At 35.8% G+C, this 25,259-nt stretch overlaps 1 protein-coding gene across 3 annotated transcripts; it reads right to left on the bottom strand.

Moving 5' to 3' along the window:
- Window positions 1-754: 754 nt before the first annotated feature.
- Window positions 755-8,930, bottom strand: LOC126709852 (dynamin-related protein 3A-like). Of its 3 annotated transcripts, none has more exons than XM_050410211.1 (11): window positions 8,913-8,930; window positions 7,935-8,048; window positions 5,137-5,246; window positions 4,720-4,812; window positions 4,540-4,632; window positions 4,303-4,440; window positions 3,232-3,318; window positions 2,261-2,632; window positions 1,417-1,535; window positions 1,278-1,309; window positions 755-1,136 (listed from the first exon to the last, which is right to left on the bottom strand). In XM_050410211.1, exons 3-8 carry the CDS (start codon window positions 5,209-5,211, stop codon window positions 2,492-2,494), a joined length of 627 nt encoding a protein of 208 aa, XP_050266168.1. In that variant the 5' UTR covers window positions 5,212-5,246; window positions 7,935-8,048; window positions 8,913-8,930; the 3' UTR covers window positions 755-1,136; window positions 1,278-1,309; window positions 1,417-1,535; window positions 2,261-2,491. The 3 variants fall into 3 exon arrangements, with proteins under 3 accessions (XP_050266168.1, XP_050266170.1, XP_050266169.1); XM_050410213.1 differs by lacking the exons at window positions 7,935-8,048; window positions 8,913-8,930 and adding exons at window positions 1,691-1,749; window positions 1,833-1,949 and having other exon boundaries at window positions 2,179-2,632; window positions 5,137-5,482; XM_050410212.1 differs by lacking the exons at window positions 7,935-8,048; window positions 8,913-8,930 and adding an exon at window positions 1,691-1,949 and having other exon boundaries at window positions 2,179-2,632; window positions 5,137-5,482.
- Window positions 8,931-25,259: the final 16,329 nt, after the last annotated feature.

The following is a 25,259-nucleotide window of genomic DNA, read 5'->3' as shown; positions in this document are numbered from 1 at the left end:
GTGGACTAAAATAGACTGAATGAACCTAATAGACCGAATTGGACTGCAGTGAACTGAATGAACCTAAATGGACGGAATGGACCTAAGCGGACCAAATTGGACCAAAATAGACCAAAAGGACCAAATAGACTGAATTGGACCGAATTAACCAAAGTGGACCTAAGTGAACCAAATTAGACCGAAATGGACCTAACACTTCATTTCGACTATAAGATGGTCGACTTCCACTGGGGGATTTTTTTTTTTTTAATCCCAAGTTGGGAACTAATTTCAACAGGCAAGTGAATAGGATTGAAGTGGACTAAAATAGACTGAATGAACCTAATAGACCGAATTGGACTGCAGTGAACCGAATGAACCTAAATGGACGGAATGGACCGAATTGCACCGAAATTGACCAAAAGGACCAAATAGACTGAATTGGACCGAATTAACCAAAGTGGACCTAAGTGAACCAAATTAGACCGAAATGGACCAAATGGGACTTAACATAAAGTCATAACCCTTGTAGGTCTTGCATGAAATACATATGCCAGATCAAACAAGCGCTAAAGTTGATGCCAAAGTTGGCACTTGTAAATAAAGTCATAACCCATGTGTTTATAGTTTTGATGTTCATGGCGGTCAACATGAGACCTATTATTGCCCAACTATAAAATGCTCACTGCTTGTTCCGAGAAACTAAAACTGGTTTTTCAAATGGAGAAACCATCTTATAAACATAAACATCAGTCACGAATTGCTGAAAACAAAAACTGTCCCTTTTGAAACACTATTTGAAAGAATCTTAACACAAGTTGATCGGACAAGTTCACAAAATATAAGCCAAACAATCTATAGCGGAAGTTCATACATCAAAAGGCACCATGCTATTCTCTCATAACTTGACCAATCAAAGACTTAAAAATAAAACGTATTATGCAAGTCTTATATTAGTTGCTGGGAAGCATAAGCAGGTCTCCTTCCATTAACTTTACGCAGAATATGGTATCCTCAAGGCCATTCTTTGGGCAAGCCAAGGTCTTTCTGAATCTGGGTCAATGAAACGAGGCATGAGGAACTGTTCTGCTTCTTCGTCTATCAATTCTCTAGCCCATGCGACCCTCTTTGATGGGCAACTACCTGGCCCATAGCACCTGCATTTGAAAATGCGATGTTCATAATAAAGGCTTATGGTCATTAAGCACAGGAATTAGCAAGCAAAGAATTTGAGAAGCATGGTGATGTGTGCTGGCAGCAGCCACACCAAATTGACTATGCTGGGATTGGACGCTTACCAAGTTAATTGAGTCATACTTTTCATCAGCATCTGTAAAACAAGAAAGGTATGTTGTAAGCACTTCACACACTAATGTAGAATGACAACAATTGAATTTAGCGGAAATTCATACAATCAATCTAGTATCAAGTAATTACATAATTTTTTAAGGTAAAATACAAGAAGCCTGGCCTGCACTGTGCTTTCTGCTGCTTTTGATGCCAGGTACAAGCAGGTTGGAGCCACAAGACGCGGATCATATTCTGTCATACTCTTTCTGAAAGCACAAAAAGAAGTTAAGCTTAGCAAGCAAAAGAGGTGATGCTATTTTTGTTTTTTGTTTTTGTTTTCTTGTTTTCACTTTCATCAGTCACTTCATCAAATTCAGAATCCTCAGTGGCATGTTCACTTTCAGAGTCACTGAACACATACCTTGTTTTCTAACTTGGTTCACATGCAGTGCAGACCTCATCTGTAACTATTGATGGTGGCTGGAACAAAACAAGAAGAAACCATTTTGGCCAACATTGATAGCAAAGGTACAAATTGGACACGAATTCGAAGTCCATCTTACCCTCTACTCTTTTAGAACTGAGTAGATGGATGAAAAGACATTAAGGTAGGCTGCTGTTCCAACATTTCCTTTGTCAGGAGGGAAACTGAAGACTGTGATTGCTAGCTTCTTCTCTGCCTGCATCAGTGCATGTATTTATCAAAACAAGCTCAGGAAAACAAAAATCTAATTGCCTTTAAGTACATTCTCTACAGAATAGAAAAGACAGAACATCAGTTAAGGAATGAAGTTTCAAATTACAAATCAAATACAAATCATGAAGTACAGTTTCTAAGCAAAACATCTAACGGTCAAGGATTTTCTACAATGTGAAACAGATGAGGTATGTTCACCCTCAGTGGCATACCTTGTTTTCACTTTCATCAGTCACTTCATCAAATTCAGAATCCTCAGTGGCATGTTCACTTTCAGAGTCACTCAACACATACCTTGTTTTCTAACTTGGTTCACCCTTTGAGGTGTTGCTCTTGCTGGTGCAACTTCAATAGTTTCTTCACTACTGGCAGAAGTAGAAGCAGAACCCGAATTTTCTTCATTTTCAGTCACTTCATTTACCTTACCAACCCTTCCCAACACAGAACCACTTTTCTTGTTGAATGGAGATGCCCTCATCTTTCTCACTTTCTTCTCCGGTGAAATCCTGGAATTTTCAGCAGGCTTTAACATGTCAGTTCAAAGCTTCTGGGCCAATGTCTGAGGCTGCTGCTTATTCGCTGCACCTCTCTTCTTTGTCGCTGCAGCAGCCCTTTTGCTAGGTTCTTTCTTCTTGGCTGGTACTTTGGGCACTTCAGTCTCCATGGCTGTCAGGCATAAAAACAAAGAGAAATTTACTGTGGGAATACTTACAGAAAAAACAGTCCAACACATTCCTAATGATCACGGTAAAAGATCATGGAAAAATTCACAAGAAACTAATTATTACTGATGCTGAATCTCAAGTGGAAATTTTAGTTGGTGCTTGTAACATGGCCTGATCGTGTGATTTGTTATGATTCTAATTTAAGTGCTAAACGTGTGAGATTAAAATCCTTAACTTTTAGGCGAGACTATAGAGCCCCATAAATTGTGGGAATTAGTCAACTAGACACACCCATATTGCGCTGAATCATATGGAAAAACATTTTTAAGATAAAATTAATATACTCTTTATGGTAGGGCTGTTATTGGGGGGTTCAATCACAAAATCAGTGATACAAAAATTTAATATGCAATGAATTCAGATCTATTTAACAGATGTTCATATTGATCATGAATTTCAGAGTATCTAGTTGGATCTGAACTCATATCATGCCATATTCACATTGAATTGACAGTCATGTAACATACTTCATTATCACATATCACATAGCTAACTGTCTAATCCTATATAAATGGTTCAACCAAAAGTGGTGGAACATACCTGCGATGATCTCAGCTGCTGCATAGCAATCTCAACAGCTTTGCTCCCGCCTAAGAAATTTGGATTTGAAGAATTTATATAATCCATCTGAATGAAATAAGTTCATATATCAGCAGAAAACAATACTGGCATTTGTGTGTCAAATTTGATGTTATTGAAAACAAGATGTGATCAGTAGAAAGACTGCCATCACATATGAAATTCTGCTGGTACCAAAGCACAATCACTTATCATGTAAGAATCAAGAAAGCAAATGAATCAATCCCTTTCATTCCAGCAAGTGACCAAAACAACAGATTATCAAGGACATCAAAGGTGTAATGAAATTATTTGATAAAAATCATTCAAGATAGCAAACAGCATACTGTAAAATTTGTGTATTAATCAAGCACAATTGCTTCGTTTTAGTGAAAATAATTCCAACAGTATTAAGTGATCAAAGCAGGATATTTTCAAGGTGACTGAAAGCTGCAAAAGTATTGTAATTCGGTAATTCGTGATGCTTGATTTCGGGATACAAGCTTTCATATTCTGTTCTTTATGTTATTGTATAGCCAACACCATGGTTTTGTTTCTATTGATAGCAGGATATAAGTTTTTGATTTCTTATATACGACTAGTAGTAAGCAATCAAACACTTAGATAAAACCTAATTTTCAAGCCTTCATTTTCTAGTTAAAATTCCAGTCCACATTTTGAAAGATATTAGTATATGTAATATCAGATTTCAAATGAATTTTGAAACTTGGTGATTCCACTTTACCATCAATTAGCACAGATGCAATATGAAGTTCTAACTATAAATACTTTTGTGCCTACTTTGCCACCCATATATCTAATTACGTGCCATCCTAGATTTTAAGTATAATATCATTGCCCACAGCTTTTTTTTTTTTGTTATATGTAATTTTAATTTACTAAAATTGGAAAAGCACATACAAGAAGTCTACAGAAATTTAAAAAATAGAAAGAAACAAAAGAAAGCTAAAAGATTAGCGATACGAGTGCAAAGAGTCTAAAAACTCATCAGAGAAAAGAGCAAAATTTAATTGAACGGAGATATTAGATAACCTCCATCTCAATAAGATTCACTATCATTCTCTCAGCAGGCTTTACGCCATCACGCAAAAACTTTCCCATGACTTCATCCATACGCCTTCTTAAGAAGGGAAACCTTTGCAACTCAGTTGCCTCACAAGCACGGCTCATCTGCAGGGAAACAAAATATTCTACATCTTGAAATTCATCACACAATAACATAAAAGCAGAACTCATAAGAGCACAGCAAACTAGACTTGTATATGTCACCTTCACCAGTTCATCATAAACAAATCTGAGACACTGAAGACTAGGATCTAACAACCGAGCAATTTGTCTTCTAATCAAAACTTCAAACGGAACCTGAAACACCAATGCCAGAATTCACCATCCAATCACCCATGGGAAACACAAAACAAATACATCATATGCAATCATCATGATACTCACTTCTGGCACAAATAAAGTATTTCTAAGACCAGTGGCATTTTGAATAGCCGTTCGGATATCATCATCAGATAGATCGTCACAAGGGTCCACTTCCTACAAATACTCCAGGTAGTTAGCAGGCAGTTAGTGTGATGGTTAACAGTCATTGTCACCAATAAACTTTTCAGCAGATAAATAATAGACAAAGTTTAACATCATTTACTGATAGAATCAATAGATAAAACTATCTAGTTTAAGCTTAACTCCATGGAGCATGCACATCAACTCAAATAACAGGATGAAGCAGGAGGAAGGAATATAGGTTTGAACTATAGCAATATGGCTTTAGGTTAGAACATATTAAAGAATTAAAATTAAGTATAAAAAAGAAGCAGCACTAAAGAAGATAGAATATGCTTCTGAAAATAGATTGTGCACCTCCAAGCTCTTTACAAAAATTGACTGGAAAATGTAGTGAATCCTGGCTCCACCTGACAACTCTTTAGTTGACATCTCCTGACTCCTTCCATCCACCAAGGAAGAAAATGCTGTCAATGATTAACAAGGTGCCGGAAGGGAAAATCAGTATGGCAACAAACCCATGAAAAGTAAAAAAGCAGTACTTGAACTAGTCCTACTTTTACAGATTGGTATAAAAAAAAATTTAAAGATTAGAGTCCAGAGAAGACAGACAGAAATAAACCCATATGTGAACAAGGGAAAGATAGCATCAATTCCTAAATACAAGGATGCTGCAGTTGCCCTTTATTCTAAGAAATATTACTAATTGGATTTATGGGAACTGAAGGCATATTGAACTATCACACATAGAAGTAAAAGTAGATGAATCTAAAATACTACAGTTTGACTTATATCTTGAGTTTTGGCATAGCAAAAGCAAAAAAAAGCACTTAGAAATCAATCCAAAGAAGGGGGAAAAAAATCAATATTGATAACATCCAAGAAGTACTACTAAGACTCACTCTAGATAACGAAGACGAAGAGATGTTCATTTTGTTTATATACTAAGCATCGGAATCAATTTATTGCCCAAACCAGGAAATTGGCAAGCAGTAAGTTCGGCTAACAACGTTAGGCATCAAAACATCACAGGAGTTTGTAGAAGAGAGAAGAAGAAACAAATTTAAAATATATAAAAGTTGTGGCTGGGGAAAATCAAAGATAAACTCTTGCATAAGACTAGACTAACATCAAGTTGGATTATAAGCTATTACAACCAAATACATAACTAATTAGCAAAGATAGTCAAGTTATGCTGAAGATCTACAAAATGAAGGATAATGAACCAAAAGGATTTGCACATGGGCACAATTTTGTGATAAGTAATTTCATTAAAAAGTGCAAAAAGGGAGTGCTAAGGAATATGAATTTCAGTTGCACTGTCAGTAGCTGCTTTCCTACAAAGGTGTGTCTATTCCTTTCTCCAAATGGTCCATGTTAGGCACAAAGGGATTGACTTCCAAAACACTTTACCAGTGTTGGTAAAAGCGTACTTAAGAGCAAAGCACGTAGCACCAAGTAGTGCTTATCTAAATATTATAGGAATTATATAAAAGGTTTTATTTCAATTTATATGATAATTTAATCATTTGATTGTTGTGTTTCTCATTAATAATTATTTTGAAATTTATTAGTATTATTTTTTTAATGTGTGCTTCACTTCAATTAAGTGCATGCTTGCACTTAGCACCTAGGCTCCAAGAGGCTTTACCAACACTGCTGCTTACTGAAATCCCCTTCCAACATGCTAAAAGCCTAAGAAGCACAGACACAAACACGGGTACGACACGTTGACACGAGCAATTTCTAAAAAATTATAATATAAAACAGTCAGTACGACACCAGTATGACACGGGTTCAACACCCTAAATGAAGTGTCTGTCCTTCCAAGCTAAAACCTCAATTACTAAGCCCAGCATCACCCAACTAACCCTGAAGAGGCTTAGCACCATTAAACAATCAAGAAAACAGATGGCTCATAGACTCCCCACTAGACTTACGCATGCATGGGCACACGCCCCTTTCAAAGAATACAAATAAAAGCAGTCCACACAAACTCCATAGCCCAAATATTCCCAGCCCACAACAATAGGATCAAGTTCAAAGTTGTTTTCCCATCAACAAAAAAAAAGTTTAAAGATGTTTTATACATATAAGTACAAAATTTATTAGGAACAGAAAAGGGAAAGAGAACAATAATTGTCCAAGTCCCTTTCAAAGAATACAAATATAAAATACAGAGAATCAATAAACTCAAACAAAAGACAAAAAGGTGGTTGTCTCCTAGAGCACGTATCCTGTCAAACAAAGACCACAAAATATGCTTTTTGATTGCAAAAGTAGGACGTTCAACTCCATCAAAGACTCATCTGTAGCTTTCATACAACAGAATCCACATGACACACAAGGGCAAGGCTCACCACATGTTCGCTCCTCTGTGGCACTGAAACTCACCTTCCCAACATTCTAACAAATCAAGCACTGATTTAAGCATCACCCAAGCCAACCGAAACCAGGTGAAGGCAAATAATTTGTTGGTATATGTTGGTATATAGAGTGTCATATCCAAGTTAGCCATACAGCCTACATTATAGTCTCTGGATTTCTAAAACTAATTCCTCAGGTTCTACTGAACATTGAGATCTAATTACTCAGGAATCAAATAGCCAAGAGTTTAGAAACTCATGAGAATCGTAAATGCTCAAGAATTTTTTTTTTATATAAAAAATCTACCAAAAAACCATGCCCTTAAGGTTGTTCATCATAGAGCACAAATAAACAGTTTCCAGCAGAATATAAATCTAAATACGGATGATCAGATTCCATGATGAAAAAATCACGGCATCATTCATGGATACAATACTTAAGATTATCTGATCTTACCAGTACTTTAATGCAATTATGGCATCATATGCCCTTATAGTTGTTCATCATAGAGCACAAATAAACAGTTTCCAGCAGAATATAAATCTAAATATACACTTATAAAAAATATATATAAATCTAAATATGGATTATCAGATTCCATGAAGAAATCATGGCATCATACATGGATACAATACTTAAGATTATCCAATCTTACTAGTACTCTAGTACAATTATGGCATCATATATGCAAATACACCAGTTCCCCCAAACTTTGCAAACTACATTTAAGCACCAAAGAAGGCTAAAAATATTCTAGCAACTCACATATTTTATACTGCGTAACTTACTTTAGATTCAATAGCTTCTCCATACATTCGCAGCTCTTTAACAATACTCATCATATGGAAATTTAACTCAGCGTTCAAACCTGGGAGAACCATTCTGATATGCTGCTCCAGAATCTGAATAGAAAACAAATAACATCAACAATGAAAAATCAAAAGAAAAAAAGAAATGAAAAATAATCAAGAGTAAGAGATCTGAATAGAAAACAAACAAAATCAACAATGACCAGTCAAAAAACAGAACAAAAAATTAATAAAGACAACAAATTGTCTAAATAAGAAAGGGAAACAGAATCATAACCATTCCATTTTCCACAGCAATCTCAATATCTAAAAAGTTTAATTAGTAAAAAGTATATCATCTCATGCACGCTACGCATTTAGTAATTTATATGAAAAGAAAAGCACTCAGCTGTTTCCTGTCTGCATCACCAATGGGACCATTTACAATTTTCAAAAGCTAAATGAAATTAAGCTTAACATTAACCCCTAATTAATAATAATCGGCCTCTTTTTTATAAGTTTTGGCCCCAAGAGAGGGAGAAGGGAAGATTTGAACTAGTGAATACTGCCTAATGTGACATGGTCCCTAGCCGATTGTGCTACCCTTGGGGTTAATTTAATAACAAAATGCAACAATGATACCAGACAAATATAAGCTTATCTAAAAAACTTGGTACAATCATTTGTACACAGCAAATGCATTCACAAAGCGATAATTTTCAGAGTGAAGAAATGGGAGCTCTCAAAGACTCAAAAAACCCATGTTTTTTCCTTTGTTTGTAGCTGTGAAATTGAAGAGATTCAAGGAAGACCCATTTTCCAAAAAACACCAATTTATGTACTTATACTCAATATTGAAAAAAACAAAACAAAAAAAAATTTAATGATAGCCTAACAAGAAAAGGCTAATGACCAAAAAGCAGAGCATAAGCCCAACTTCTGCATGAAGTACAAATTCAAGCAATAAAGATTAATTACCTGAGCCGCAGAAGTTGCACCATGCCGTTTTGAGAGCTTACTCCGATCAGGTGCAATAATTGGGTTCTCAAAGTTACTCACCAGTGCATCTTTCGGAGGATCATATGGAGGCACGTTTTCAAGTTCTGCTTTACAAGCAACAAGAAAAAGTTAGCTTTAATGATTCTTTGTTACCGAGATTCTTCTTGCAACCTCACGTGTTCCACTTCTTTATATTTCTTTCTAATACCCCTTAGGAAAAAATATACAGAAATGGAAGACCTGAGGAAGCAAGAAGAATCTCGGGAACATAGAATAATTAAAGCTAACTTTTTCTTGCTGCTGCAGAAGCAGAACTTGAAAACATGCCTCCATATGAACCTCCAAAAGATGTACTTGTGAGTAACTTTGAGAACCCCATTATTGATTTATGCCTCAGGTCGTGGGTTATGACGTGAACCCACGACCTGAAGCTTTAAGCCCATTTTGACGAAAATACTTTTCAGTAAAAAAAGATTAGAAACCTATTAGAAATAAGTCATGCCATGGAAAACAACACACCCACGAACCATTTACAAATTTAATTGTATGAAGTAACCAACCTCAGTATTAATCCTTGCTTTGGATATGGCATCATCCTTGAGCAACTTCTTCAATACCTGCACAAAGTTCACTAACCATTAGCATCACAAGTTGAAAATCTCTATACACTGCCAATAACCAAAAAACCTCAAAACATAGTCACTTGCCTTACGAAATGGAGAAACTATAAATAAACATAAGAGCTGAGGAAACAAGAAGAATATTGTCAACAAAGAAGCATTGATGCAACAAGTTTGTAGCTACTGCTGAAACAGAACATAAAGCAAGATAGTTAGTTCTTGTTAATGCATGCACAAGGAAGCGGGAATTAAACTTGTTTTCATTAATAACAAGAGAACCATAGATAACCACAAACACATGAATATGTACCTCGAAGATAACAGCAACAAGAATTGTATTATTCACAAACACATGAATATCTACCTCCAGCTAATGTCCCAACTGTACCTTTCACCTAGTTCAAATAATGTACATTAAAACCATTTTGGCCACAAATATAATTTCATGAACTTTTCAACACCAGCTTGAAATGTCCAGTTAAAGGAATAAGGTATCATTTGAGTTACCTTTTTTGAACCTTACGCTTTCTCGTATAATAAGGAGGAGGTCTTGCATGTCCTTCGTCAGATGCGTCGGGCCCAGCGTTGTGTCCATGTTTGTGCCCCCCTGTCCCACAATGAGGTGCCTTAGATATGCGTTTTGGTCGACCTTCTGCCGCTGCAGCTAACCCAACAGGCTGCTCAGGCTGAACATGTGGTGGGTCAACGGCTGAAGAAGGGCCAGTGGACGTACTGTGGGAAGGTGGGAGGGGTTGCAAGTCAGGAGGGGTTTGATCAAGACCCAGGTCAAATGATGGAATAGGTGATAGCTCAGGAAATGACCGTGGGGTGGGTGGACGAATGTCAGACCCAGGACAGGCATGTGGGGTGGGTGGAGGGATGGTGGGACTAGGGGACTCATGTGGGGTGGGTGGAGGGATGGTGGGACCAGGGGACTCATGTGGAGTGGCTAAAGGGATGGTAGGGGTAGGGGATGGATGTGAGGTGGGTGAAGGGATGGTGGGGCTAACGAATGGATGTGGGGTGGGTGAAGGGATGGTGGGGCTAAGGGATGGATGTGCGGTGGATGGAGAGGGATCGAGGGTAGGGACAACCTGAGGGGTAGCAACAGGCGAACGAGAGCAACGTCCGGCAGGAGCTGTGCTCGTGCTTGGGCTCTCAGTAGTGCTTGGCCTCTGAGTAGGCGCTGCCGCAGGAGTAGCTGCCTCCTCGTTCGGGGCCTCAGGTTCCTGAGGTCGTACACGGCCAATCTCATGCACTGCCTCCAGCACATTAATAATGTCATTGTGGGCCTCCGTGCCCACTGGGTGACGGCGCATCATACGGACATATCCTTCAATCTGCACATAGAAAAACGGAGATATTAATAATGCAATATCAAAATGAAGAAGCCAATCAATAGTATAATAAAGGTTGGTTCCAAATTGATACGACAACTAATAATTGGAAATTATAGGGACACCAACTGTTACATTGGACTAAATTGAAATTAACTTTTGTATTAAAGATATAGTTAGCGGATATTGTGTTCTCAAAAATGCAAATTAAAAATTCAAATGAGGAAAAAAATTAAAAATAATAAAAATGGAAAGAAGAATGTATACCATAACTCTAAAGGCTGAAATAGAAGATATGACCTTAGAGCATCCCAAATTACATTTGTATATGAACAAAGTTCTCTATAAGGTAAATCAACAAGATTGTCTATAAGCAATCTTAAGCAAATGAAATTAAAAGGGAGGTTTGATGCTAAGCAAACATTGGACCACATAAGATGTGTTCTATAAACAGTGGTAAACTAAGTAACAAGTACGGTAAAATGTAGAACACGTGGAGAAGTTACCAATACAATGAATCTAGCACCGGGGATATCGATAAACCTTCGAGTTATCCTTGTGAACCAATCGAAGTACTCGTGCTGTAGAGGCATATCACCAAGCACTGCTTCACAACGATGTTGAAGGCGATGACCCCACTCCGTGAGATGCATAGCATGTCTCCGCACCCAATCAACACCCATCTTCCCCCTCAAATCAATGGCATGAAGCACCGGGTCCGTGTTAACATGGCGGGGAATTTCTTGGATCATCCCAAATTGCCTCACAACACGATCCGGTGTATGTTTCTCTACTAGATGGAAACATACAAGCGGCACCATTGCCGTCCACACTGCCCTCCCTGCAACGCACCACGGCGGAAGGTTCTCGTATTCATCTTCATACGGCTGCCACACCACCTACAACAGCCCAAAAACAAATATGCAACACATTAAGCAACTATCTTTCTATTTCAAAGTTCAGCAAATATATATCTTCTTCTTGAACATGTTGAACAAAGCATAAACATAATACCTGGTTTGGCAACATTAAAGCTATTTGCTCCCGATACCTGTCCCTAAAGACCTGGGCGGGCCTATTTTTCTTGTTTGGGACCCACACCCACCTACAATCAAGAACAGGGGATCAATATCTACAACTTCCCAAGTAAGATAATATTATGATTAAAACTATAATGTAATCAGATATAACTACTAATAGAATCTTATAGAAATTTACTGAATTAATAATATCACTAGAATAAAAAAAGTCCTTAAGCCAAACAAAGCACATATTGACAAAGCAGATAAATATCTATATATCTATCTATCTAAACATTCAGAACCCAACAAAGATTAATTAAAAGCAGACCATCCCAAAAAGACCCTCATATTTGCTATATAAGTAATATCAAATATACTGAGGATTTGTCATTACAACTCCACGCATTAGCTTTTGAACTGTTCGGACCAGTGATAGGCAAGGCTTAGCTGTAAAACTTGATTGCTCTAAAAGCACATTTCCATAACTACTCACACATAAAATAAAACTAGCTAGCAACTTGATTGCTTAGCAGAATAAAATGATGGTTCCGGAAAAACTTGACTGCAATGTTTAAGCCATTTTACCCATCAACCATCACCATCACCATCACCAGGACCCCAATCCCTCACTAGATAATGGTACTAGAAACGGTAGTAGACATAAAATATCACAAAGCCAAGTTGATCCTTTAGTTTACTTACAAATAACAAAAGGGAAAGAATAACAAATAACAAATAATTGGAAAGAGTAAAAATTAGATTAAAGATAAAGATTCTACTTTTACATTATACCCAAAATTTTCCTACATTATGACATCTAAACATTAGCATTCTAAAACTGAAAGTCATTCACAATCTGGAACCAATGTCAATGACAATATTTATATTAGATACTCATATCACATTTACTCAAATAAATTGAACCCATCAATCCCTACTATACCCAATCCAACCATTTCACTAGATTAATAGGGAGTTAGGTTTCAGTCACAATAACATTTTAGTTGCTCAAAATCTCAGACAAAAAACTCATGCATTAAAATATACAACTCACACAAACATTTCATCAAACAATTTCTTAGCAAATCTAAATCGCACTCAGTTTACCAGACCTCACATATAACTCAAAAAATTGAAAACTAAATAACATTGCACTCCTAGCCTTAGTAGAAGTTATAGACCCACATAGATAAATCCAAAAAAAAAAAAAAAAAAAAAAAAACATTAAAATTTTACCATAATTTCAAACCCAGTTCCATGAATGAATGAAAAAACAACTATCAAAACCAAGACAAGCCAAAGACGTTACTTTTTTGCAATTCCAAAAGCCATCCACATAATTTGCACATGATTTCTCAGAAACCCAATCCACAAGACATTGTGTGAAAAGTTCTAGGTTGACAAGTTTCCTTCCATAGTCCTTTAGCCCTTTGAACACTCTTCTTGAAGTAGGAACAAACTTACTTGACATAAATGATTCATACAATGATTCGTACAATGATTCGTAATCATATATATTGAAACTCTGTTTAATATTTTTAAATGTTGACATAAATGATTCGTACAACCCTTTTAAATAAAAATAAAAATTTAAATTTTAAGTTACATGATTGTAAGCTTAGGTAATGATCACATATTGTAAATGAAGTTACTAAGGTACAGACTTACTTAAGGGACAGTGGACCACGCACTGGAGGACCATAAGCACCCACTGGTGGGCCACGCTCAACTGCCGGGCACAAAAAGGGGAATCTGGCCCACGCCCAATACTAGACCAACAATAAACACCCACCAATCTGACTGGCTTTCTTATCACTTGCCTTGCATAACTGTCGGTACAGCCATGCAAGGCAAGCACTTCCCCAACTATACCTTCGTAGGTTGCGAAGGTCTTCCAACTGCTGCACCCACATTAGATGCACCCTATCACCGGATTTGTCCATGAAGATTGTGTCCCCCAATAGTGCTAGGATGTAGCATCGTCCGTACCTATGCACTTCATCGTCTTCAGCATTAGGCGGCAGTGGATGGGCAACTTGCTCCAAAAGCCGTTTGATGAGAATCCTCTGGCCACTACATTCCAGATGGTCTTCATTGGCAGGTCGAAAGCCAAGGTACTCATCGCACACAGTCTCCCATATTTTTTGTGTGCTCCCTGTTATAGCGTCACCATCAACAGGAAGTCCAAGCAGAACCTCCACATCCTGCAATGTGATGGTGACCTCACCATGCGGCATGTGGAATGTGTGAGTCTCGGGCCGCCATCGCTCCACTAAGGCCGTTATCAGGCCATGATCAATCTCTCTACCCGGAGTCCTGAGAAGTCCCTCCAAACCAAGTGCCTTAATGATGTCAATCACTCGATCATCCACCATTGGCTCTCAATTCGAGAACTCTTCACTACGGGCACGACATTTAAGGGACCCTGGATCCTGCACAAAACATAACCATGGATTAACATATGACAGCAAGTTGAGTGCAATAGAAGTTGTTTATAGTATTTATAACACCCACCATGGATTAACGGGGCAATGGATTAACATACAACTTATAAACATACAACTTATTTTTAATTTCTAAAAGCTAGTTAATGACTTGATACTAACTAAGAAAATTATACTTTAAAAATATTTAGGTCATAAAATCTCTTATTGGCATCAATGTTAACATTCGTTTTTTCTAAATAAACATGTAATATTCATAGAAAGAAAAGACTTAGAAACAAATCACAGGGGGAGGGAATTAATCCCTTCTCTATCTTGTGATTTAAAACGAAAATTTAGTGAGGAAGAGATAGTGTTAAATCTCTCATTTGGCTCCATTTGATGGGCAAAAACACTAGCCTTCCTAAAAATATGATTTATAAACCCAAAAAAGAAAAAAAAAAAAAAAGACTTACTTATTAGAAGGATCCCCCTAATTAAAATACAAATATTTTCATTTTCAACTATCTAGCTCCAACTCACGACATTTCTTTATCTACCAAACTTATCTTGCTAACTTGCTAAGAAAACCACTTCAATTTATTGCCAAGCATGTTCACAATGGCACTGTTGAAGCAAAGATAATGCTATCAAATTCTGATTTTGTATGGCAGGTCCTGTTTGAACTCCAATTCCCTAAAGCAATTGGATCATGAAAGCAGTGAATGTTCTCTTTTATAGATTTTTGAACTTCTTTAACTCACATTATGCATGGTTGTCCGACATATAGTTTCCAAATCTCTATTTTGTAGTAATACTTTGGGTTAAGTAATGTGTTTGAGCTTGGTGAGAGAGTGTAATTAAAGTGTGTGCGTGTGTGTTTAGGAATTAGTTTGTGTCTCAGCTGGAAAAAAAAAAAAAAGCCCTATGAAGGAAAAAAAAAAAAATACTGACCTTGGTACAAAACATTGGCGTAAATATTAATTGACAACAATAAGTCTTGATGATTGACACTTATAATAAAATGAACTAACAGATTTTGCAGTTCTTTTTCTTTTTTACTTCAGATCTTTAATTACATGTTCAATAAATTTTCAATGTTAACAGTTATTTCCTGTAATCAGTGTTTTTTATTATTGAAAATATGTAATTAAGCTTAACAATTACATTAATAAAAAAAGTCCCACCTACAAAAGCAGTAGAAACTTCATAAAGGCATCCAGAATGGCATCAAGCTAAGAGCCTTAACTTGTTTTGATAGTTAAACTTTCCAGGGATAGACAGTCCTTCAACATTCAGGGGCAGTGAGCAATTTGCCACAAGTTTAAAGGGAAAACATGAATTTTTTCAGAAAAGTCATTAAGAGTAAAGGTTAAGTAGAATAATAAAACTAACTTAAATCGTGCATTCACAGTCAATAGAATAAAATAAGCATTTGGAATCAAAACGGTGGTCAACTCTAATAACCAAGGAAGTCATCTATCTAGTTATTAAATCATGTCTTGCTGGCACACTCTAGTCAGGAAATCATCTGTCACTTCACCATAGAAAATTTTGGAAAACGTAAAACCAAAGTCTGAATATCAAGAAATTCAATACAAAACAAACACCATAAGTTCTATATGTGAGCTACTAACCAGCTACAGCAACCATGTCCAACAATTTAGAGATATCATAAATTAGACAAAGAGGGCCATAAGCTCTAGCCTAAATGGCAGCTCCTGCAGTTTGCAGTTAAACCAATGAGAGCAACCTTCCCCCTAACCCTTTCCAGCAACCAATACTGTTATTTATAGATCTTTGCAATCTGCAATTAAACCAATGAGAGCAAACACCAAAGCCACAATAGACTATAATTCTAAGCTGCCAAAAACTGAAAAAGTATATGAGTAACCAACTCCCCTTTAACAGCATCAGCTAACAACCCATGTCTTGATCAAATCATATGTAGTTAAAATCTAGAGCTTAAGTTCCTTGAAAACTAGCAATTACTCAAGTTCAATCCCTTCATTATCTAATTAATTCCAAACAGAAAACAAATGAAATTGGGAATTGAAAACCAGTTAATCTCCCCAAAATCATAACTGATGCTTAGAACAGCTTCTAAAGCTACAAAAATTGCTGTTACAGAGGCTAAAGTCTAAGTAATACAACAAAGCCTAATTAGTTGAAGGATTTCGTAGAGCACTAAGCTTGGGTTCAACTCATTCAGTTTTTCAATCCAACAACAATCAATTAAAATACACATCTCATTGATCCATGCTTCTCTATGTATATATAAAATACACTCTTAACTGCAAAAGCAGTAGAAATTCAAGACACTCTTAACCTGCAAAAGCAAGTCAAAACAACAACCTGAAATTTTCCATCAACCCCATATATCTGGATTTATTTATTTATTTATTTTTTTTAACTTCACAACCAGTAAAGAAATAGCAGCAGCAACAACAACTGAAATATTCTTCAAACCCATATACTATTCAACAAGAAAAAACTAATCCCGTCCAATCCAAATGGTTTTGATCAACCTCATCTGTCTGAAATTGTTTTAAAAACTTCACAACTAGTAAGAAACAACAGCAACTACAAATCCCTAAGTTCTAATATTTGTGTTTTAGAGATAAAACAGTTTCTGATTTGGGTTTTAACTCTATTAGTTATGGTTAATTTTGTAATTAGGAGGAAGATTTGTAATTTCAGCAATCCCTGTGAATTAAGGGTATTTGGTAATTAAGTTCACCACACACAAAATTCACCACACAAAAAAAAAAATGAAATCTTTAGTGGTGTGTTTTACCTGCCCATTCCAAATGGCTTCTGATCGATGGTTGGGCTGCAACGTCAACACTAACGTGTCAATAGGGCCAGGCTGCGCATGGTTAATCTGTCCAGCATTTGCAGCAGCCATACTGCACAAAAATGTCAAACCATTCACATTTATCATTTCAGCAATACTTCCAAGTACCCAAGGACTACAAATATGGCATTTACATTACCCACACGGATCATTTCAAAGTTATTAAATTCAAAAGACGCTCATCAACAGGCATAGAATCTAAAACCACAAAATGAAAGCAAACTAAACTAAAAATGCGACACAATTGACCTACAAATACCATAATCTACCCAACCAGAGAGAATGTATCCATTCAGCTCAATCATTTCAAAATCGTCAAAACCCATTAAAAACTCCTTGATTAGAATTATTTTATCACAATTCTCAATTGAGCCTTTCAATGTCATTAAATTCTCAAATAATTCAGTCATTAGATTCTCAAATAATTCATCGACAGGCACAGAAACCAAAAAACCAGAAATGAAACTAAATCAAATTCTTTGTTGCTACTTTAGCAAACTAAACTAAAAGCTATGTTATCAAAACCAAATTATAGAATGTATCCATTTAGCTCAATTATGCATCTCAATATCATCGAAAGCCCCATTCAAAACTACTTGATAATAATCATTTTATAACACACTAAGATTTCATTTTGACCCTATCTATATTTCTTATTTCAGGAATACTTCCCAATATACCCACATTGATATTTCATCATGTTGCAGTTCAATTTCTAAGCCAAATGCATCTCTCTCTCTCTCTCACACACGCACACACACGAACACACCAGCATCTTATATATTGGTCTGTCAAAGACAAATTTGGATTTTTAAGTGCTTTGCTTATTAATTTGTCTTATTTCATTTCTAAGTGTTTATCTGCACAGCAGTACATTCTACATTTCTTATGGTCTTTCTAAAACCTACATTTCTTATGGTCTTTCTAAAACCTACATTTCTCAAACAAAAAAAAATAAAAAATACTGATGTTATCTAAAATGGGTCTTCGAAATTTGTCTTAATTCGAACATAAAATTCGAATCTAAAAAACTAAGTGAGAAATGGCATACTTGAAAAATGGGAAGGAATTGAAGCAACAATCTGGGAATGAAGAAGACACCAACATGGAATGCTCCTTATACAAAAAAAAAAAAAAAAAAAAAAAAAAAAACAAACAAACAAAACGAACTGATTACATTGCAAAATACATAAAGACTCACCTTTTTTTCTTCTATTTCTTTCAGCTACCGCGTAGGTGAGCGAGAGAGTGAGAGGGTGACTGAGACTGGGTCGGTGAGGCTGAGAGGGTGAGTGGGTGAGTGGGTTGGGGCCGGCGTCGGCGACGGTGACGCTGAGAGAGTGAGAGAAGGAGAGGGTAAGTGAGAGTGTCGCGTTTGGCTGATGAGGGAGAGTGAGTGGGTGGGTGACTGAAGGGCCGTCGTCGGCGACGGTGACGCTGAGAGAGTGAGAGAAGGAGAGGGTGAGTGAGAGGGTGCTGAGACAGAGAGGCGTATGAGGGAGAGTGAGAGTGTGCTGAGACAGAGAGGCGTATGAGGGAGAGTGAGTGGGTGGGTGACTGAAGAAAGAGAAAGCGTTAAATTCAAAAATATCCTATTAGAAATCGACTATAAGAGACTCGGTTTCTAGGTGGCTTCCACGTGGGTCCACGTCAGTCCACGTCAATGGCACGTGACACCACCATGGAAATCGAGTCTCTGATAGTCGATTTTCAGATGGCTGCCACATGGCAATAACGCCACATCAGATGTCACGGATTATCAAAACCGACTCTTTGAGAGTCGATTTACACATCCCAAAATCGACTGTCATAAAGTCGAGATGTTACTAACCCAATTACTTTCAAAATCGGACCTATTAATTAGATTGTTGGGAAATTATGGCTATTTTCCCATTTCGTTCAAAGACTTCTGTGCAAAGTTTCAAACGCAACTTTATTGCTTTTTTGTGGTTTGTTTCGTTCCCTTTGTACTTTAAGTTACTAGTAGTCATATCAATCTTGAGGTCATATCAAAAAAAGTTAAAAAGTATTACTGTAATGTAGCAGTACTGCCAGTACTCGTATTTTGGCCTCTTTCAATAATTCAATCTTGAGGTCTAATCTCAGTAGTGAGAATGTTAGATTATTCAGCCAAAGAAAAAAAAAAAAAAAGTGAGATTCTTGGTTTTTTTTTTTTTTTTTTTTGGCGGTTAGATAGTTATGCAATTACATTATTTTCATTTTAAATACCAAAAGCTAGGCCTAGGCCCATCGTTTTTATACAGATTAGGCCCACTAATCTATTGATTGAAACGTCGGACTAGAGTGGGCTTTCAATTAAACAAAGAATTCATCATTTGTCTTTACTCAAACCCAATCTTTGTTCATTCAATAATTAGAAAGAATGAAAATTTGAATCGTGGATATCTCATTTAAAAACATCAGAAAATATCAACCAATTAAGTTAACAAGACTCGTGGCTGTTGCGTTCTGGTTCTGGTAGCCAATTTTTCATTTGTTTGAATAAATAATGAACCGAGACGTGAGGAAACACATAAAGAAAACAAGGCCTTGTGGCCTTTTGAACACCACAAAAGCAGTTTTGTGGGGTAAATCATTTTTGAATTATGACCTACCATACCACAGTTTTCGAATATCTTTTTTGGCTTTGCTATTAGGAAGACGGTCCAGTACTTATGACATATTATACTTTTTTCTTGGCATGGTACCCTGAGACACAAAGATACAGTTGTATGAGTTTGTTTGTCCATAAATACATTTTCACATTGTGGTTGATGCCAAGTTACAATTATAGCTTAGTTCCAAGAATATTCTCCTGGCTGCCATGAATGCTTTTGGTGTCCAAACCTTTTTTGGTATTGAAATAGACTAATTCTCCAAAGTAGATATGCTGCTCTTAATTGTAGATTGTATAAAACACAACCATTTTTACAACAAATTTCACACTTGCTGAATTAGTAAATTATTATTAATTATCAAATGAGCTTACCACTAACATTACTTTATCATTTATCATTAAACTTTATACATGTGTCTTTTTCAAAAAAAAAAAACTTTATACATGTGTGAAATTTGTGTCAACTCCAGTGTACCTCTAGACTCATCACCAGATATTATTTGCAAATTATTAAAGTGAATGCCACTGAAATATTGTTCTCTCACTTTCTTTCCATGTCATGAAAGTGATACATAATTTCCTCGTTTACCACATTCATGGAGGTTATGTCTCATGGATACCACTTCTTTTTTCGAGGGGGAATTTTCTTCCTTACTTTCATTATATTGAGTATATATAAAAGCTTTAATGTTTTTTTTTTGTTAGACTTAATTTTTAGTAACTATTCAAGCTTGTTGAAGAACAATTAGTTTATATTTAATAAAGTTATCGCATCCATCCTAGTGATCCCTTTTTATCTGTCATTTGAAACGGAATATTTCATTACCAATTTATTGCAGCATATTTATAACATAAAATACAAAATCAATTTTTCTAATTTTCCATCACATATGATTTTATAAATCAATTGATGACCAAAACACTATATGTCTATATATATCCGAAAGTAAACACCACTAATCATCAATATAAAAAAATAAAGATCCAAACCATAGAATAAGAGAAAAATATAAAAGATAAGAAAGAAATAGTAGGGGGAAATTTTTGATAAAAAAAAGTGTTAGGTGATCATGTAGGCCAAAATTCAAATAACATTTAAACAAACGGCCAAATAATCTACAATATGAGTGTACTGGTTAAGTGTCCCAGTTTAGTGATTGAAATGAAATATATTGACCATTAACAGAATTAACAGCATCAATATTTAGTCCATATTCTTTTAATTAGAAAGAATAATTGCTATGATAAGAATTTTTTTTTTTTTTTTTAGTTATAAAAATGGGGGAGAGAGGATTTGATCTATGGACGTTTCCATTGAAAATACAAAAGTGCTAAATTGAATTACAAAGTTCTTGATATGGGGGAAAAATGAAATGATTTATTAATGACCGTATGCATTTAAAGTCCAAACAAACCTTAAAATATAGAAACAGAGCAAGATTGTTTATTAAATTTCAGGAAGTGCAAAGTTTAGATTTCTCAATTGTACAAAAAGTAAATAACTAAAAAAAATCAAATAATAGAAAGAATGATGTAAGAGGAGATTATAAAAATGTTAGTCATCCACTGGTAAATTAACTTGATAGAGGGTTAGGATTACCCCCTTTATGGTATTATCAATCAACTCCAATTTTTTTCTGTGGGAGGCGAAATCCCTCCCCAGCCCTTATTTAGCTAGCAATGTGAAATTGGCAATGTGAAAGTGAGCGTGTGTGTGCATGCATGCATGCACACATGCGTACTTGAGTATGTTTCACATATACTCTTTTGTGCATTGGGGTGTAAAATTTTGAAAATTGAAATCACCATGAATCCGCTGGATTTTGAAATTTGATTGGTTACGTTTACATGATTGATTTTATTTAATCCTAATGGAAATGATAAAATCAGGTTTCGAACCAAAAGCCAAATTTGGGAATTTAATTATACATGGAGATTGGAGAAGGAGGTAGGCACCCCATGACATTTGTCTAACAGTTACCTTCTTTTGATTTAATCTCATGTAGCTTGTCATGCATCAAGGGTGATATATGAAGGTTGATGCCGTTGGTCTTGTTGGAAGCAAATATTAACATATTTTAAACTCCTAATTTCATCTTTTTATTAGGGTTTTCTAGTGGATTAGTGATGGAATAAACTGGAAATTCTAACATTGCCCACCAAAATTGAGATTTGGTTTTTGTTTGACCATGTTCTAGATATAAGTATCCTAAAGGAAGAGACCCCAATGAGGATAATGCAATCCATCATATGAAGGCTTGGGTTTTTAATTTATTTTTAAGGTTTTTTTCATGGCACTAACTGATATATTATCCTACTTATTCTCTATTCTCTCTTTTTTTACTTGTTTTATTAATCATGACATGCCTAGAATCATTTACATGTATCCGTAGCATAAACTGAGCTTACTACTCTGAGAATGCGAGAAGAAAAAGAAGAGAAAAAAAAAGTCAAAATGAAATTTTGATTTGTTAAAAAATGAGACCCCAACTTACACATTTTTTGTTTTAGACCAACCCGTTTTTTCACGGATCCAAAAAAAACCCTATCTGTATCCATATTTTCCGTTCAAGTTCCGAATGGTTAACAAATTCGAGTCCAATTTTGTCATGCTTACATTAATCTTACTTATCAATGAAAGGAAACAGACACATAAAAATGTATAACTTTGTGTCAAAACTTGCCACGCGACGAGTTGTAATTAGTGGATGTGAGATGGTGGGCCATGTGAAAACACACTTACACTACTCACAACTCAGCACATAGCGAATTATGGTACAAAATTGTGCATTTTTATGTGTCCCTTGCATTAGTCAAGCAAAATCATATATGGATCTTTACAGCTATGATGCAAGTGTTGTAGGAAAGCGCCTCTGGATAGCACTCCCACCTCAATATTGATTCAATATTGATTGTGAAAATATTATGACTCTAGAAAGATCTCCAAGAAATAAACAATAGGAACAAAGCAAACCCAAAAGCAGAAAATAAATAAACATACAAACAAAAAGAACACCAAGGATTTACATGGTTTAGCTTTTGGCCTACATCCACTAGCAACGACAAAGAAATTCCGCTAATCAAATCAAATATGGAGGTATACAAGCACCCAATCCCCAATACACCCAATAGCTCTCTCACAAATACAAGGAATAGAGAAGACCTTACTAGAGAACTCTCACAATAATATGAACCAGCCAAAACTCTCTATTGCACTCTCTATTTTCTTCTGCTTCTATTCAATTGCCGCAACACCTATGTCCTATTTATACATGGAGTTAGTCGGCTATTAGTGATTGCCTGACACCAAAATTCTATGAAAAAATAGTCCTAAAATAATTATTAAACATAGTTGCACTTGAAAATAGGAAATCAAGTCCTATACGCCACTCTAAAACAATTTGGATTAAGATAACAAGCCACCGATTTCACAGCAAGTACTTGCCCAATAGGTCAGGGAACCACATGGAAAATATCACAGCATATGTTTGCTTCCCCTTATTTTCCTCTAACGTACCCCAAAGTCCCAAATAAGTGTGGTTGTGTGAATGTTATATTGTCATAAATAGTTGTATTTTGTGTAGACGAGCCCACATGACAAGGCCTCGACACCTATGTCACAACCCCACATGACAACGCTTCATATGTAGCTCTATAGATTATAGATTTTGGTCACATGCATTCATTGAATTTTGATGTGTTAATTTTCTTCCGTAAAGCCCTTTTTGAAGGGTCCTCACCTTAAACACTAAAAGGTTAAAAGATGCAGTGAACATATTTGTTAGGAACATATTCTTTATATGGTACAATAACATTAGAAAATACTCTCTTTTTTTCTTTTCTTTTTTGGCAAGGGTAACATTAGAAACTACATGAATCTTAATTATTCATGCATGCTGATTCTACATTTGACACATGGGACTTACATGGCTTAAACCCCGTATTGAGTATCAGATCTTTGCATTACAAAAAGTCAATAATTAACATCATAAGTAACGTGCTGAAAATTTATTTTTGCAGACGTCTAAATAGTGGGTAAATATTATGGTAAGAGAATGTACTCTAAACCAACATATTATCAGGAGACCAATCTTGAACTAAAATTTTTGATCATATATTCAAGAATTTAAAAAAAAATTAAAATTAAAATAGTATATTAAAAATAAAACTAACATCTCTCATGTTTTTTTTTTTTTTAATACAAGATATAAATTCTATTCTAACATAATCTGAATGTATATGTGTGTAAAGTTCCCTACTGGAAACTTGAACCTCAGTCTTTATCCCCCACACCCCACAAATACTTATACTTGTAAAGTAACCACCACACCAAGAGTGCGCGGCGGTATGTTTATTAAAATATAAACAAAAGGAAAATCTAAAATAATAATTATTTTTAATACATTTCATCTACATTATTTATAATCATCAAAATGAAACTTAAACCTTTTATGATTGATTCTATATTAATTTAGTAACTGTAGGGGTATTGGGCCAGGAGCTCATAATTTATGTGGACATTGGGTTTAGGGCCCAATCTGAAGACGAGAAGCCGTCTGAGAAGGGGTAAACATTGTCAAGGGAGCCCACGTTAGTGAATGAAGAAGTTAGCTTAGATCATAACGGCCCGGGAGTTTTGGCCGAGGATGAATGCCACCTCGGACAACCCAAGCCGAGGTCCGTAGAAACCGAAGGAGTTTTCCAGGAAGTTCCGTTGGCCTGGATAAGCATTGCAGAGACAAATGACAAAGGGGAGTTCGAAAATACCTAAAGGGAAAGCTGCTACCACCACATCAAATGCTCTGTAGCTAACACTTTGGCCGTATTAATGTGGAGGTAATACTTAAACAGTAGTTATTAGCCTTATAGCTACTACACCAGACTTATGAAAGATACTGATGAGACAAGTATCAACACCAGCCATCTGGCATGCACGTGGAGGACGAAGACGAAAGGAGAAGAGAGTATAAAAGAAAGAGGAGGCAATGGGAGAAAGGGGATCGAGAAATCAAAGGGGGAAACACTGTTGCAATCAGTAACCAATCTTGTAATCAAACCTAAGGGCAATATATAAGAACAGATCTCCTCAAACTTTGCCGAGGACAATTATCTTTAGCATAAACCTGTCTATTTCTCATTCTCTTGTCATTTGAATCTATTTTGAGTGTTTGTCTAATTCATTAAAGCCTAGTTTTCCAACCCACTCTCTACAAATTCATTTGTTTTAGGCTTTTTGGGCCTAAGTCTATCCATCTTTTGGGCTAAGAACCCAAGTCTGGTCCTTACAATAACAATTCCCTTTCAAATGTACAAAATTAAAAAATATATTAGAAAATCATTTGGTTGTGAAGTCCTATTTTGATTAACATTCATGGCTGAAAATGTTCATTCCATGGTTCTAGTAGAAACTAGAAGAGTAAATACAATCGCAAACACTCTTCTTCTTTTTT

Source organism: Quercus robur, chromosome 12, assembly GCF_932294415.1.
Source record: "Quercus robur chromosome 12, dhQueRobu3.1, whole genome shotgun sequence".
Lineage (NCBI taxonomy): Eukaryota > Viridiplantae > Streptophyta > Magnoliopsida > Fagales > Fagaceae > Quercus > Quercus robur.
Note: the sequence above shows the minus strand (reverse complement) of the source record. Positions and strands in the feature narration are given on the sequence as shown.

Excerpts from the sequence above, each read along its gene's own strand:
- LOC126709852 (XM_050410211.1), bottom strand. The coding sequence starts at position 5,211 with ATGTCAACTAAAGAGTTGTCAGGTGGAGCCAGGATTCACTACATTTTC. Across the intron at positions 3,319-4,302 it reads TGAATCTTATTGAGATGGAG|ATGGATTATATAAATTCTTC; the intron begins GTTATCTAATAT and ends TATTTCATTCAG. Across the intron at positions 2,633-3,231 it reads AGCAGCTGAGATCATCGCAG|CCATGGAGACTGAAGTGCCC; the intron begins GTATGTTCCACC and ends TATGCCTGACAG.